Raw genomic sequence first — 17,957 nt, forward strand, 5'->3', positions numbered from 1 at the left:
AGGTTTCACTGTTTACTATCTGAATCATCTGATGCCACCTGGTGGTTTTATAACTATAGTGCCGCACCACTGTCATACTTAAAAAAATATATATATATATATATATTTAACCTGGCTATGATGTCACTGAATCATACTGAGGTGGAGTGCTCACATATTCACTCAATCTCTCCCTATCCCAGCCTGTTGTCCCCACAGTTTCAAGATGTCCACCACTGACCCTGTACCCAAGAAAGCAAAGGTAACTGAACTAAATTACTATCGCTCCGTAGCACTCACTTCTGTCATCATGAAATGCTTTGAGAGACTAGGCAAGGGTCATATCACCTCTACCTTACCTGACATCCTAGACCCATTTCAATTGGCTTACTGCCCCAAAAGATCCACAGACGATGCAATCGCCATCACAACTGCCCTATCCTATCTGGACAAGAGGAATACCTATGTAAGAATGCTGCTCATTGACTATGCTGCTCATCTGAACCTCACCCTGTGCAACTGGGTCCTGGACTTCCTGACAGGCCGCCCCCAGGTGTTGAAGATAGGAAACAACACCTCCACAAGGATGTGTGCTCAGCCACCTCCTGTACTCCCTGTTCACCCATGACTGCGGGGCCACGCACGCCTCCAACTCAATCATCAAGTTTTCAGACGACACAACAGTAGTAGGCCTGATTACCAACAATGACGAGACAGCCTACAGAGAGGTGAGGGCCCTGGGAGTGTGGCGCCAGGAATATAACCTCTCACCCAACATCAACAAAACTAAGGAGCTGATTGTGGACTTCAGGAAACAGCAGAGGGATCACCCCCCTATCCACATCGACGGGACAGCAGTGGAGAAGGTGGAAAGCTTCAAGTTCCTCTGTGCACACATCACTGACAAACTGAAATGGTCCACCCACACAGACAGTGTGATGAAGAAGGTGCAACAGCGCAGAAATTTGTCTTGGCACCTAAAACCCTCACAAACTTTTACAGATGCACAATTGAGAGAATCCTGTCGGGCTGTATCACTGCCTGATATGGCAACTGCACTGCCCGAAAACGCAGGGCTCTCCAGAGAGGGTGGTGCGGTCTGCCCAAGCTACCTGCCCTCCAGGACACCTATAGCACCCGATGTCACAGGAAGGCTAAAAATATAATCAAGGGCAACAACCACCTGAGCCACTGCCTGTTCACCCTGCAATCATCCAGAAGGCGAGGTCAGTACAGGTGCATCAAAGCTGGGACCGAGAGACTGAAAAACAGCTTCTATCTCAAGGCCATCAGATTGTTAGATAGTCATCACTAGCACATTAGAGGCTGCTGCATAGACTTGAAATCAATGGCCATTTTAATAATGGAACACTTGTCACTTTAATGTTTACATATTTTGCATTACTCATCTCATATGTATATACTGTATTCTATCCTATTCTACTGTATCTTAGTCTATGCTGCTCTGACATTGCTCATCCAAATATTGATATATTCTTAATTCCATTAATTTTCTTTAGATTGTGTGTATTGTTAGATATTACTTGTTAGATATTACTGCCCTGTTGGAGCTGGAAACACAAGCATTTCGCTACACCCGCAATAACATCTGCTAAACACGTGTATGTGACAAATTACATTTGATTTGAGGTAACCTTGTTGACTGATTCTTCATGATTGCTCACAGTGCTTGACTGGGACATCCTTAGGCTCCTATGGATTAAATGACTTGGAAATGTCTTCCACAAAAGATGTCAGGTGTATGAAGTTCAACCATGAGTTTAAAGGGGAGACAGTTGAGTTCCAGACATACCAGTATATTGATACGATAGTAGCATAGATCCAGTCTCTTTTATTAGCATGCCTGTGTGATGATGGTTGGCAGAAGGGAAAGCTTGTGCATGTGAACCAAGTACATTATCAACTAAAATGGCTCTGATTAGAATGTCATGCACACACTGTGTGTGTCTGTAGCAGCAATATTTGTGTAATTATGCCTTTGTGCAATGTGCATGTATGTGTATTTACCATTGATCAGGATCTTGAGGGCCCTTCAGGGCTGGTAAGTATGGTCCTCCTCTATGTTAAGCTGAGGCTGAAGTGATGTGAAGGAGCTCTGTCTGCCTGCACCTCCTCTCCCCGCTGTTTCCTTCCATGCTAATTAGTAATACAGATGATCCCATGCCTCGTTTATCAGATTAAATACAGAAACGCCTGCTATGGCGCTTGGCATGAGATTGAATCTGCGTTATTATGAAATTGTAAGGAAAGCGTATGCACTGAATTGTTGTACTGTTCCTTATGCTGTGTGTACACAATACAGTATATGCCTCCTGGATTTTATTCAATCAGCGTTTTATGCTGTCAGCAGATGAGGTTGCCTTTTCAAGTTTGCTTGCGGAAAGGCCAGGACTGACTTCAGATCAGATGTTTCACTCGTGATCACTGTCCATTACTATACCACATGATCATCCGTTACAATGGAAAGGTGTACACGGTCAAACCACTGCTACTGTAAATTATTGGGAACCCCTCCCGAAGTCTTTTCCAAATCTCATTGGATGTATCATATTGTGCAATTATTTTGCTAATCCTACTTGAATCCTACAAGGAATCCGATATTTCCTTTGTAGGTGGTTAGAAGTCAGATACAAATCTGATTCTTGGCCATGCGACTCGTGTCTGAGCAGTCAAATCTGATTTATTTGCCCTCTAGTAGTTTCTAGACTGTTATTTGGCATATCTTGTTGCTTGATAGTTACTCTGTTGACAGTTTAACAAGAACATGTGGTAGCCAACTAGCTTGTTATTAGTTTACAAACAAATGAGTGAATGTGCTAGAACGCTAAAACGCTAGAAGCTACCTAGCTAGCTAGTTGACTGGTGGCCAAAAATGACTTGTTTTGAAAGTTGGATCATTTTATCCTTTGAGGCTTTAAAAGTGGTCTTACACTATGATGTTGAACATTCAAAGCAACTGGGAAACATCCATGGCAGCCATTGTTGTCACTTTAGCTTGCTACACAACTTCTGAGTGATGGGAAGCAGGAGCACCACCACCAATCAGTCTACACCACTGCAACACACCCATTGTTACTATGTCAACTACCGTAGCCATGTCAGCAAATGACTGCTGTCTGAACACACACTCAAATCCGATTTGGTCACTTGCAACTTGCTGTTTGGACAGTCAATATTCCAAAACAGATTTGAAAATAAAACTGATTTGAGCATTAAGGCCTGCAGTGTGAACAAGCGTGAACAAGGCTTAAGTTCTTCTGGTGATTGGCATGTTAGGAGGCTCACACTTACTATACATCCCTGCTAGCAGGACTGATAGTCAGCAGAGGGAACAGAGAACACTGCAGATCTACATTGTACCTTCAGTGGAGCTTACATCAGCCTGCATGACCTTTGGAGTATTTGAGAATTTTTCACAGTTCATGACCTGAGAATGCTCTTTTGAGAGCCTTTTCTCTCCCCTGTGTGGGACTGCTGCATTAGGCAGCCCTATCGGGCTTTATGCAGAGAGAAGTAAGGGGAGAATGTAGAATGTCACAGAGTTCACATGGTTGAACTTAAAGTTCCAATGCAGAGTCAACATCATTGGGAGGAAACCTGTTTGTTCACTGTTTGGTACATCTATGGTGCGAACATAATGAAAAGATATGTCTGCTTAGAGATATGTCACCAGGAATGGGCAACTCCAGTCCTCGGGGGCTGAAGTGGAGTCACTTTTTCCCCATCCCTAGCAAACACAGTGGATTAAACTAATTGCATTCTAAACTGACTATCATGATTCATTGATTATTGGAGTCAGGTGTGTTTGCTGGGGGAAAAGTGTGACACCAATCAGGCCCCAAGGACTGGAGTCCATCCCTGCCTTTAAACCAGTGTTTCCCGACTCCAGTCCTCCAATACACAACAGTACACATTTTCTTTTAGCCCTGGACAAGCAGACCTGATTCAACTTGTCAACGAATCATCAAGCCCTCAATGAGTTGAATGAAGTGAGTTTGTCTGGGGCTACAACAAATATGTGTGCTGTTGGGGGTACTGGAGGACTGGAGCTGGGAAACGCTGCCTCAAACATTAAATGTTACTTTACATAATCACATGTAACAGCCTGTGGAAAGATAATAAAAACTGAAGTATGCTGTGGAAGATAATGACACACATGCACAGTGACAATCTAGATAATTGGCAAACACACATTCATAGACGAGGCAGAATATCAGTGATGTACAGTACATCATTTGAGAGTTATAAAGAGAGTGTGACAGATGTGAACTTATCAATGATGCCAGCAACCTTTTATATCTTCTTCTGCGGTCAAGAGCACAGGAAGTGCAGCCACGAGCTGCAAAACTCTACTGATCACTACTGAAAAGCCGGTGTAGTCTACCTGTAGTGTTTTGACTACTTATTCACTATACAAACAAGTAGTAAAAACTCTACCTAGTTGCTAATGATAGGCCTGTGTAGTAACGGTTCGCTATGAAGAAGTTGGTGGCGTTGTGGAGCTTCGTGTCTGTCTGTCAAGATGAACGATAGCTGGAGGGTGCTGTCCACGCAGGCCACGGCCACCAGGTGGCAGTAGAGAGGGATGAACAGAGGGCGGCAGCTCAGCAGCAACTGCAGATCTCAGAACCGCGCTACTGGGTCACTGTGGTTCTGAGGAGGTACGGCAAGGCTGGCTTTGGAGGAGCCACCCACAGATCTCTCAAACACTGGGTCCATCTCTAACCAGAATTGGTGGACTGTAAAGAGAATGGAAATACACAAGGTGTTTGAGTGTTTTAAAGGTCCAATGCAGCCGATTTTATCTCAATATAAAATCATTCCTCGGTAACAATTAAGTACCTTACTGTGATTGTTTTCAATTAAAATGGTCAAAATAAACAATAATAGCTACTAAGCAAAGGGCAATTTCTCAAGCAAGAATTTTGATAGGACTGTCTGAGAGTGGTCTGAGTGGGTAAAGGAAAACTGAAAATGAACTGTTATTGGAAGAGAGGTTTGGAACTCTCTTTCTTATTGGTCTGTAACTAATTTACCACATTGTGATGTCACCATGGAAGGTCAAAACTCATCCCACCAAAACAGGCTGAAATTTCAGGCGGACTTTTCAAACAGCACTCATATTAAAAGGACATTATTTTTTCACAATTTCACAGTATTATTCCAACCAAAATCACATTTTTAAGCCAATCACTGATCTACAATTTGATAGAGCTTTGTTTTTGATGCAGTACATTAATAGATAACTAGGTGGGTGTTAAGATCTACATTCTTGGCCCCCCTTAAATCTGAACTCAGCCCGAGTGACTTCCAAGAGGTTAGGAGTCACCATGAAGCAGAACCTGGTATCCTAGATGACCTCTAGGTGCCCTGAGACCAATGGCCAATGGCTGTAAAGGTTTTAAATGATAGAGAAATCTAATATACGGCTCACTCTGACCTAAGTGGTGTCGACAACCTTGATTCATGTTTTGACCAGGGGCCCGGAACACTTGGAGAACAAACAGATAAAAAGGGTATTTATGCCTGCCTGCCTGCCCTTGAGGAGATTGACAGATTGCTACAAACCTCTCAGAGGAACATGCCTATCTCCCCATATGCATCTGTCTATTGTCTGTCTATTAAAGCTTTAAATATAGAAGTTGTTCTCCGTATCTTTGGGTTCCGCATTTTCCACACCTTGAGCAAATAAATTATTCCTGACATTGTTAAAGCTTTCTGAAATTATAAACTGAACTGAAATGATGCATGTTCAAAAATAGAGCAAAGAACAGAATGTACATATTTTCCCCGATGAGACTATAGTAACTGTTAGGCTTTTGTTTATGCAAAGAATACTAAATGCATTTTATAATTCCCTAGAAAAAGCTATACAGCAATATTGAATGAAAACCTTAAATACAGAATAAAAACGTTCAATATTGTACGCAGTTCCATTACAGTATGGTCAAATGCCTTTCTCTGTAACATGGTAAATAATTAATTCCTTTTGATTATCCCAGGTAGAGCAACAGCTGTGTCCAATCAAACACCCAACAGAACTTCTGACATTTCAGGTTGATGATCTGGGATTATATAGGTGGTAGAACTATCCACACAACTGGCTATTTCTGAAAAGTATTATTATTATTCATTAATAGACTTTAATTAGATAGGTTCCCACTGTATTTTGTTTCCATCCGAGTGACTGGAATTCTGATCTATTCTGTTCTATGTATTATTATCTCTATCAGTAAATACAGAACCAAACAAAAACCAGGACTTTCAGATGTGTGAATGTATCAATGAAATGAGAAGGTTTTTCTGTAGAATATTTGCAGTGTAGGAAAGTGTACAATACCTGTGCAGAGGTTTGCAATCCCGTAGTGTTCTGTGTTCTTCTCTCTCAGCTCTCTCCCTAATGCCTCTGTCTGTCTGCCTGTTCATCTGTCTGTCTGCCTATCCGTCAGTCTGTCTGTCCGTCCATCACTCTCCTACTTTGCTCTGATCTGCGCAGTGTTCTCGAACCTGGAGTAGCTGAGCTGCCTCCTTCCACTCTGGGTTGGTGTCTCTGTGTAAGTGGGTGTCTCTGTGTGAGTTGGTGTCTCTGTGTGAGTTGGTGTCTCTGTGTAAGTGGGTGTCGCTGTGTGAGTTGGTGTCTCTGTGTAAGTGGGTGTCTCTGTGTGAGTTGGTGTCTCTGTGTAGGTGGGTGTCTCTGTGTGAGTGGGTGTCTCTGTGTGATTTGGTGTCTCTGTGTAAGTGGGTGTCTCTGTGTGAATGGGTGTCTCTGTGTGAGTGGGTGTCTCTGTGTGAGTGGGTGTCTCTGTGTAAGTGGGTGTCTCTGTGTAAGTGGGTGTCTGTGTGAGTTGGTGTCTCTGTGTAAGTGGGTGTCTCTGTGTGAGTTGTTGTCTCTGTGTAAGTGGGTGTCTCTGTGTAAGTGGGTGTCTCTGTGTTCGTGGGTGTCTCTGTGTGAGTGGGTGTCTGTGTGAGAGGGTTGTCTGTGTGAGTTGGTGTCTCTGTGTTCGTGGGTGTCTCTGTGTGAAAGGGTTGTCTGTGTGAGTTGGTGTCTCTGTGTGAGTGGGTGTCTCTGTGTGAGAGGGTTGTCTGTGTGAGTGGGTGTCTCTGTGTAAGTGGGATAACGTGACAACATGTAAAAGCAACGTGATAACATGTGACAACATGTAAAAGCAATGTGATAATGTGACAACATGTAAAAGCAATGTGATAACGTGACAACATGTAAAAGCAATGTGATAACGTGACAACATGTAAAAGCAATGTGATAACGTGACAACATGTAAAAGAAACGTGATAACGTGACAACATGTAAAAGCAATGTGATAACGTGACAACATGTAAAAGCAATGTGATAACGTGACAACATGTAAAAGAAACGTGATAACATGTGACAACATGTAAAAGCAATGTGATAACGTGACAACATGTAAAAGCAATGTGATAACGTGACAACATGTAAAAGCAATGTGATAACGTGACAACATGTAAAAGAAACGTGATAACATGTGACAACATGTAAAAGCAATGTGATAACGTGACAACATGTAAAAGCAATGTGATAACGTGGCAACATGTAAAAGCAATGTGATAACATGTGACAACATGTAACAACCACGTGATAACATGTGACAACATGTAAAAGCAACGTGATAACGTGACAACATGTAAAAGCAATGTGATAACGTGACAACATGTAAAAGCAATGTGATAACGTGACAACATGTAAAAGCAATGTGATAACGTGACAACATGTAAAAGCAATGTGATAACGTGACAACATGTAAAAGAAACGTGATAACATGTGACAACATGTAAAAGAAACGTGATAACATGTGACAACATGTAAAAGAAACGTGATAACATGTGACAACATGTAAAAGCAATGTGATAACGTGACAACATGTAACAACCACGTGATAACATGTGACAACATGTAAAAGCAACGTGATAACGTGACAACATGTAAAAGCAATGTGATAACGTGACAACATGTAAAAGCAACGTGATAACGTGACAACATGTAAAAGCAATGTGATAACGTGACAACATGTAAAAGCAATGTGATAACGTGACAACATGTAAAAGCAATGTGATAACGTGACAACATGTAAAAGCAATGTGATAATGTGACAACATGTAAAAGAAACGTGATAACATGTGACAACATGTAAAAGCAATGTGATAACGTGACAACATGTAAAAGCAATGTGATAACGTGACAACATGTAAAAGCAATGTGATAACGTGACAACATGTAAAAGCAATGTGATAACGTGACAACATGTAAAAGCAATGTGATAACGTGACAACATGTAAAAGCAACGTGATAACGTGACAACATGTAAAAGCAATGTGATAACGTGACAACATGTAAAAGCAATGTGATAACGTGACAACATGTAAAAGAAACGTGATAACATGTGACAACATGTAAAAGCAATGTGATAACGTGACAACATGTAAAAGCAATGTGATAACGTGACAACATGTAAAAGCAATGTGATAACGTGACAACATGTAAAAGAAACGTGATAACATGTGACAACATGTAAAAGCAATGTGATAACGTGACAACATGTAAAAGCAATGTGATAACGTGACAACATGTAAAAGCAATGTGATAACGTGACAACATGTAAAAGAAACGTGATAACATGTGACAACATGTAAAATCAATGTGATAACGTGACAACATGTAAAAGCAATGTGATAACGTGACAACATGTAAAAGCAATGTGATAACATGTGACAAGCATCCTTTTACCACAAACCAACCATCCCATTAACCACAAACCAACCATCCCATTAACCATAAACCAACCATCCCATTAACCACAAACCAACCATCCAATTAACCATAAACCAACCATCCCATTAACCACAAACCAACCATCCCATTAACCATAAACCAACCATCCCATTAACCATAAACAAACCATCCCATTACCCACAAACAAACCATCCCTTTAACCATAAACAAACCATCCCATTAACCATAAACAAACCATCCCATTACCCATAAACAAACCATCCCATTAACCATAAACAAACCATCCCATTAACCATAAACAAACCATCCCATTAACCATAAACAAACCATCCCATTACCCATAAACAAACCATCCCATTACCCATAAACAAACCATCCCATGGAACATTTCTGGGATCATTTTAGCTCATAAAACATGGGACCAACACTTTACATGTTGCATTTATATTTTTGTTCAGTATAATTCACACATTGAACATTATTGAGTGATGGTAGATTGGTGGACCCAGGCTGACACTGAATAGGTTTTCAGGCTGTACATGGGAGCAAATGTGTGTGCCTAATAAAATATGAGAACCTGATTGTGGGTTGCAGCAAGCTTCAGTCTATCACCAGAATTAACATGTATAGTCAGAAGCTTAAGGAATGGATTCAACAGTAAAGACAATCACATGCTACATGATTTTTCAATTAGAATGTATTATTGCTATTGATGCTTTTTCATTTTCGTTGTGGTTTAATTATTATCCATCTTGATTATTCTTTGGTTCTAGTTCTGATTCCTGTTCCCAACACTAGCAGAATGTGGTAGTTTGTTTTGCCTGGCTACCCAAACTCCTTGTTCCGGCCAGACGCTATGCCACGCTCAAGGAAGTTTGTTTCTTCTCTGCAATGAGTCTGCATCTGAGTACCTCCCTGACGATTTCTAAACACAAACACATTCTGACCGTTCTGGTTTGTCCCAGAAACTGATGAAGTTGGGCCAGAACCCACGTGGGTAAAGCGACATTTAGAAAATTTGCCATTGGCTTTGTTACTCTGATTGGTTAGAGATGATCCAATCAATGATGACATTGTTTTGTACAACACCCTCATGTTGACACCACAAACGACTTCAACACTGGCAGTCTCAGACTGAAGTATGTAGCTAACAGAGCAGTATAATAACAACATTTGTCTTCAGGCAAGTGTTTGTTGCTAGCGTAGCAGGCAAGTGTTTGTTGCTAGCGTAGCAGGCAAGTGTTTGTTGCTAGCGTAGCAGGCAAGTGTTTGTTGCTAGCGTAGCAGGCAAGTGTTTGTTGCTAGCATAGCAGGCAAGTGTTTGTTGCTAGCGTAGCAGGCAAGTGTTTGTTGCTAGCGTAGCAGGCAAGTGTTTGTTGCTAGCATAGCAGGCAAGTCTATTAAGAATGACAGAAGCCATGGCATATAGAAAGATAGTTTTATTGCACAAGGTGTTAGAATACTCTTTTTGTTAGTATTTTTCATTACTTTTCATAGAAAATGTTCTTTTAAAGACAAGCAATTGCTATTAGAAGCAACTCAAAGGAATGTTTGGAATCCTCTCAACATTTTCTTTTCTTCAAATTTAATTTTTTTTGTACATTTCTTTCCCTCACCTTTTCCCTAGCATGCAATGTCATTTTTGAGGGTGAACAAAATACAAAAAATGATCATTAAAAAAGTGAACAGGACAAATGACAACATCAAAATACCTTTAAAAAAAGCATAAAAATTCAACAAATTAGTATAAAAAAACATGAAGGGAATAGAGAAAAAAATATTTTGCCCAAGGTCGAAATTAATGTTTATCAAATCAATATTTTCATTCATGTTGTTTTCATTTTGAAGTGGGGCATGATTCAACCCTGATCTTGCCCTATTTTATTCTGACGAAAATAGCTCTTCATACAAAACTGTGTTTTATGTACAAGAGTTAATTTATAAACAATACTGCCAAAGGTAGTGTATGTAATGAATGTCCAAGGTGGCAGGGAGTTGACTAGAGAGAGCTGGTTGGGAGGGTCCGCTTTTCCTGACCCTGTCCAGTATATACACAGTTTCAGTGTGTGACCCAGAGACATATACAGTGGGGAGAACAAGTATTTGATACACTGCCGATTTTGCAAGTTTTCCTACTTAGAAGCATGTAGAGGTCTGTAATTGTTATCATAGGTACACTTCAACTATGAGAGACGGAATCTAAAACAAAAATCCAGAAAATCACATTGTATGATTTTTAAGTAATTCATTTCCATTTTATTGCATGACATAATTATTTGATACATCAGAAAAACAGAACTTAATATTTGGTACAGAAACCTTTGTTTGCAATTACAGAGATCATACGTTTCCTGTAGTTCTTGACCAGGTTTGCACACATTGCAGCAGGGATTTTGGCCCACTCCTCCATACAGACCTTCTCCAGATCATTCAGGTTTCGGGGCTGTCGCTGGGCAATACGGACTTTCAGCTCCCTCCAAAGATTTTCTATTGGGTTCAGGTCTGGAGACTGGCTAGGCCACTCCAGGACCTTGAGATGCTTCTTACGGAGCTACTCCTTAGTTGCCCTGGCTGTGTGTTTCGGGTCATTGTCATGCTGGAAGACCCAGCCACAACCCATCTTCAATGTTCTTACTGAGGGAAGGAGGTTGTTGGCCAAGATCTCGCGATACATGGCCCCATCCATCCTCCCCTCAATACGGTGCAGTCGTCCTGTCCCCTTTGCAGAAAAGCATCCCCAAAGAATGATGTTTCCATCTCCATGCTTCACAGTTGGGATGGTGTTCTTGGGGTTGTACTCATCCTTCTTCTTCCTCCAAACACGGCGAATGGAGTTTAGACCAAAAAGCTCTATTTTTGTCTCATCAGACCACATGACCTTCTCCCATTCCTCCTTTGGATCATCCAGATGGTCATTGGCAAACTTCAGACGGGCGCTGGCTTGAGCAGGGGGACCTTGAGTGCGCTGCAGGATTTTAATCCATGACGGCGTAGTGTGTGGTTTTCTTTGAGACTGTGGTCCCAGCTCTTCTCAGGTCATTGAGCAGGTACTGCCGTGTAGTTCTGGGCTGATCCCTCACCTTCCTCATGATCATTGATGCCCCACGAGGTGAGATCTTGCATGGAGCCCCAGACCGAGGGTCATCTTGAACTTCTTCCATTTTCGAATAATTGCGCCAAAAGTTGTTGCCTTCTCACCAAGCTGCTTGCCTATTGACCTGTAGCCCATCCCAGCCTTGTACAGGTCTACAATTTTATCCCTGAAGTCCTTACACAGCTCTCTGGTCTTGGCCATTGTGAAGAGGTTGGAGTCTGTTTGATTGAGTGTGTGGACAGGTGCCTTTTATACAGGTAACGAGTTCAAACAGGTGCAGTTAATACAGGTAATGAGTGGAGAACAGGAAGGCTTCTTAAAGAAAAACGAACAGGTCTGTGAGAGCCAGAATTCTTACTGGTTGGTAGGTGATCAAATACTTATGTCATGCAATAAAATGCAAATTAATTACTTAAAAATCATACAATGTGATTTTCTGGATTTTAGATTCCGCCTCTCACAGTTGAAGTGTACCTATGATAAAAAATTACAGACCTCTACATGCTTTGTAAGTAGGAAAACCTGCAAAATCGGCAGTGTATCAAATACTTGTTCTCCCCACTGTATATAGAGAGTTCAAACAACTTTTAGAATTCTAGACATTCAGTTACATAGCATTGCTAAAATATTCCCCATGTGATGTTAATGGGGAGCTAACATGGCTGCCATAGAATGTTGAAGTGTCATGTAAATGCATCATAATGCAGAAACCGCATTGGCCCTGCTTTCTAAATACATGGCTCTGGTGTGACCTAAAGAGCTAGTCCCTGATTTTACTTGGTTAAAGCTGGCCGAAATCATAGGTGTGTTATGCCTCAGTACTGTCTGGCCTCTGGAACCCAAAAAATACATATGAATAAACAAGCAAAAACAAATATATTCAATTCAAAATCAACAGATGGACAAATAATCAAAAAACAAAAGAAACGACAAAACATTTGAATGGCAATACTTCAATAGACATTCCAACAAGTTCCTGTGTTGATGTACATGTAGTAGCACAAAATGGTGCAGGGGATGAGGATGGACATGGATATTGGGGATGGAGAAAGAAGTGGGAAATATACAGTACTTCAGACAGGGCAGCAACAGAGACACCAATAGACCACTGACTGCACATCATCTTATCATATTCAAACTGAACACCCTGACTGGCTGGTAACGTCTCTCTGCTAAACTAGTCAATTAACTTACTTCACATGATTATCCTCTTGGTGTCTTGGCGGCCATTTTGTATTGGAAGGAGGGAGACAGTAATACATGGGCTGAGAGGTTGGTAGACGTCACAGGGCTACTGGTGTACACTGTGTGGTAGCTAGCTGTGGGTACAGTAGCCGTGCTCTGATCCCTGACTTCTGCTCCACTCACAGTGACTCTGTAACCCCGCTGCTACCACACGTCAAAGGTCAAATGCCCATACCTGAGGCCCTGAGAGGTCATGGCCTCTGTTTACTCAAGTAACAGGTGAACGAAAGCAGAGAGATGATAGACAACAGTGTCAACAGTGTAGGTCGCCCTGGATACACCCGTCTTCAGAGGAAATGATTTGGCTTCTGAAAGTAAGTACACCAACCAATCACTGACGATCTTATAAGATACTAACTAATAGGGGGCTTTGAGATGGACACTTCCTGTCTGAAAAGGAAGTCACCTCATTCCTCTCAGCCTGTCTACAGTAACATAAAGAACACCCTCTATATACACGTGCTCCTCCCTCTTCATAATACTCTTCTATTCTTTCCTCCTCTTTCATTTTCCCTGCTCTTCACATGATTGAGCGATTGTCTCATTCTTATAGTTTTTAAAACATTTAAATGGTTGTATAGTTTTATTCTTTGCCATAATTTCACTTAAATGACATAATATACTTATACAGAAATATATATGTAAAATCTTTAAAATACCAAATATTCTATATTTGTTTGTATTGCGAGAGCCCTGACGTTTTCAAATCATTGCTGGGTTATTTGGGTTGTCATGTTTCGGTCAAAAGCTATCGGATAATGTTGAGTTGGGAAAGAGGAGGGTGGGACATATCAACAATAAATGTGCTAAAAATACGAACTTAAAATTCTAAGTGAGGTGAACCTGAAACCCTTCCTTATGGAATCCACAGAGAGAGAGAGAGAGAGAGAGTAACTGCCGATGGAGAGTGAGACTGGACGTGGAGACATAGAGAGTGAGACAAGACTAGAGGGGATAAAACTGGAAGTCCTGCAGGAGCTTCTGCTCAAACCATGGAGGGCAGCATAATATATGTGTGTGTAATCAACACTGCTTTTAGCCCAGACTCCTCTGCTATAATTGACTTCATCAGCACGAGCAGTGAGCTTTCACCGTTCAGCTCCTCAGTAATACTCAATTGGTTTGAAATTACCTTGGAGAACAGCTCCAGATCTTCCTCTGTGTGTGTGTGTGTGTGTGTGTGTGTGTGCGTGTGCGTGTGCGTGTGAGCGTGTGAGTGTGTGTGTGTGAGTGTGTGTGTGTGTGTGTGTGTGTGTGTGTGTGTGTGTGTGTGTGTGTGTGTGTGTGTGTGTGTGTGTGTGTGCGTGTGCGTGTGCGAGTGTGTGCGAGTGTGTGTGAGTGTGAGTGTGAGTGTGAGTGTGTGTGTGTGTGTGTGTGTGTGTGTGTGTGTGTGGATACGTCCCCGGATACTGAGCAGCATGCTAGCATGGCAGCAGGCTAACTGGTAGTCAGTAGATAGTAGTTTGTTTTATACAGGTCCAGGTGAGCATGAATCAGGCAGGTTACAATGGTCTCTGGTCATTCCTGGGAGGCAGAACCCAAGGTCACAATTAAGACTACTCACGCTACTGGGTAATTAGCTGTTACAGTAGTTAGCTGTTAGCTGGGGACACCTGCTGCACTGCAATGCACTACATACCCACCCTGACCTGATGTGTAGAACACTGGTGTGGGGCCGGGCCAGACAGGAGTGTATAGTCTTTGAGAGAGAGAAGGGGGGCTAGTAGCTACACCAGTGTGTAAGACTTGGAGTAGGCCCCGACCCCTTGCTTCTGCAGTCTACCCAACGCTGAGGAGCTGTTCTCTAGCAGTGAGTCTCTGGAGCCCCCCATCTTGGTGCTGGAGCCAGTGGGATTACTGCTGGTGCTGGAGGTGGAGGCTGTGGCTGCAGGGTTGGAGCTGGGCATAGTGAGAGTCCTCTGGGGCAGGGTGGCAGTACCTGAGCTCACACCCAGGCTGGCCAGCCCAGAGTGTCCCAGCGTCAGGGCCTGCTGCTTGGACGGGTCCAGAGTCATGTGACGGCCCTGGGTGTGGTACGCCCGCTGTGCCAGGCTGCGGATGGAGGCCTCCCGGGGCGGTACAGCAGGACACGGGTCATGCAGTTCTGCCTGTTTCCTGAAGAAAGGGTCTGTCTTCATGTAGAGTGGGAGGTTGCAGAATTCACCTAGTGATGAGGACAGAACAGAGAGAGGGAGGGCATGTTGAGATGTACAGCCTGTGGCACAGTATAATATGGTGCCACTGTGCCAGTCAGGGTGGCTCTCTGTACTCACTCTTGTTGGCGCGGTGGGGGATGGGCACGGCCACATTGGTAGGTCTGCCGCGGTCATAGTCTTGGGGTTTGGGTGGCGAGGCGGTGAAGCGACAAAGGCCTGTTTCGGACGGCGTGCTGAGTGATGTCATGCTGTCGGCCGGGTCGTTGGTGCCAGTGGTCATCTGATCAGAGGAGCTGTCGGAGATGAAACATTCTGTGATAGTGAACTTGGCATGCTGCAGGTGCTCCTCCAGTTTGGCGTGTTCGTAGGCCCGTGCCAGCTCCTCGTACGTAGACGACGCACTCTCTGTGGACACCATGCTGTTACGACCCTTATCTGGAGAAACAATACATGAGATACTATTTTAAATAATACAATATGAAGTTTGCATACAGTACAGATGTGTCAGTAGGTCTTTCAAGGTATCCTACAGGTCTGGTTTGGGGATGTAAAAGATAGATGTGTTAATGATGGGTCTTAATGGCGTTGTTGCCAGGGCTGGGCGGTACCCACCAGTGTCCTGCGACAGGCTGGCGCTGTAGCTGTCACTCTCGGTGGCGGTGATGCCGTGAGAGCCCATGGTGCGCCAGTCAGAGGTCAGAGTTCTTGCGGAGGCTGTTGATTGGCTCTGGCCCGGCCTGCTCAAGGTCCACTGGCTGGAGTAACGGTTCCTGGAGCTGTGGGCCGACTTCACACTCTTCCTCGACACTGGGTCTGAGGAGAGGATAGGAGGAGGACGGTGAGAGGATGCTATTCATATCAGTTCTAATCAGCATGTACAACATTAATGGTGCTTTATAACCACTTTGGGTGTCAGATCCAGTTAACTTCTACACATTACACTGTAATAAGACATCTGTCCATTCTATGCACATCCTACTGTATGTGAAGTACTCACTGGTTCCAGGGCGGATGTCTGACATGTCAATCAATGGCCCTGTGTTCTGGATGAGGGCGGGGTGGTGCAGAGACACGCCCGTGCAGAAGCTCTGTGGATTCACCGATTGGCTGAACTCGCTGTCCGTCACTGGGGCCGCTGCCTTGTCCTCACCTATTGGAGGCAGGGGATGAGGAAAATATATTATGACCGTTGTGCAAAAATATCTGTGATACACAATTCATCTCCCTTGTCAGATGTTCTCCTCATAGGCTGATTGTAAATCACACTCTATCAATATGTATTTAGTAACTTGAGAATAATAGTTTATATATAATAGGTTAGTTAGTGTACTGTAACTGCAGGCTATCTAATTGGACGATATTCTGTCTGATCAATCTGATTGGCTGCAGTGTGACCATACTGACCTATCTGTTTGATCCCCTCCTTGTCCTCGATAAGCAGCTGGACACGGGGTATGTCGATGTGGAGCCGGGGGCCCTGGGGAGGACCCTTCACTGGGGTGTCCATGCTGCGGTTGTTCTTACTGCTCAACACACAAAACAAGAAACATTCTTAGACTGGATCCACTGTCACATCAGCAGTACTTACATACAGTACATATAGAACTGGGGTATATTGGTGATACTTTAACAGAGTTTACTGGGACTGATAGGTGTATTCAAATATCCATCAAGGTCCACTGGAATATGACACATCCACAACCACAGGCACCAATCAATCAATCAAGTGTATTATCCTTGCCTGATAAGCATCTCTGCAAGGCTCTTAGCATCTGTGAAAACAAACACAAATATCGTTACTAGATATGATGGATCATCATGTGGATTAGGTCAACTGTTTTGACCTGTTACCTTTAGTGCTTCTGAGATACTTACTCGCCCCCACCAAGCAATTATTTCTCTCCCTCTCTGTTTCTCCCCTCCCCCTTATTTCCTTCTCTTTCTCCTTCCTTGACTATGTCTCTCACCTCTGAGTCGTTTCAGTCTCTTCTCTTTGCGTTTCTTGCGGATGATGAAGAGCAGGGCGACGCCCAGGGTGACCAGGATGACAGGAGAGCCTATGGAGAACAGCTTCTTCACATCGTCTCTGTCCTCCTGGGCCGAGTTTATAGGAGGGATGGTACCTGGTAGGAGGAGAAGGGGTGAGAGGGACAGAGAGAGGGAGGGGAAGGGGTGAGAGGGACAGAGAGAGGGAGGCGAAGGGGTGAGAGGGGCAGAGAGAGGGAGGCGAAGGGGTGAGAAGGACAGAGAGAGGGAGGGGAAGGGGGTCAGAGATACAGAGAGAGGGAGGGGAAGGGGTGAGAGGGACAGAGAGAGGGAGGGGAAGGGGGTCAGAGGGACAGAGAGAGGGAGGGGAAGGGGGTCAGAGGGACAGAGAGAGGGAGGGGAAGGGGGTCAGAGGTAGATTAAAGGACTGTTTTCATTACTACTTTCATGCACACTCAGATTCTACTTCACCCTCTCTACTTTTCTTCCTCCCTCCCTCTCTCTCGTCCGTGGGTTTTGGCTTCCTTCCTTCCTTCCTTCCTTCCTTCCTTCCTTCCTTCCTTCCTTCCTTCCTTCCTTCCTTCCTTCCTTCCTTCCTTCCTTCCTTCCTTCCTTCCTTCCCTCCCTCCCTCCCTCCCTCCCTCCCTCCCTCCCTCCCTTTCCCTTCTCTTTGATGACTGTGAGTCGCTTTGAATAAGAGAGTCTGCTA

General features: G+C 43.5%; 1 protein-coding gene across 1 annotated transcript in view; it reads right to left on the minus strand.

Annotated features, from left to right (window-relative positions):
* Positions 1-10,191: 10,191 nt before the first annotated feature.
* LOC118390775 (cell adhesion molecule DSCAML1-like) overlaps positions 10,192-17,957 on the minus strand; it is a 162,122-nt gene continuing 154,356 nt past the window's right edge. Inside the window, exons 27-33 of the mRNA XM_052457100.1 lie at positions 17,230-17,385; positions 17,004-17,034; positions 16,667-16,785; positions 16,260-16,412; positions 15,875-16,075; positions 15,380-15,697; positions 10,192-15,270 (exon numbers count right to left, since the gene is read on the minus strand). Of these exons, the coding sequence (XP_052313060.1) occupies positions 14,834-15,270; positions 15,380-15,697; positions 15,875-16,075; positions 16,260-16,412; positions 16,667-16,785; positions 17,004-17,034; positions 17,230-17,385 (1,415 nt within the window). The 3' untranslated portion in view covers positions 10,192-14,833. The remainder of the gene's footprint in view (positions 15,271-15,379; positions 15,698-15,874; positions 16,076-16,259; positions 16,413-16,666; positions 16,786-17,003; positions 17,035-17,229; positions 17,386-17,957) is intronic.

Source organism: Oncorhynchus keta, chromosome 11 (assembly GCF_023373465.1).
Source record: "Oncorhynchus keta strain PuntledgeMale-10-30-2019 chromosome 11, Oket_V2, whole genome shotgun sequence".
In the NCBI taxonomy this organism is placed as follows: Eukaryota; Metazoa; Chordata; class Actinopteri; order Salmoniformes; family Salmonidae; genus Oncorhynchus; species Oncorhynchus keta.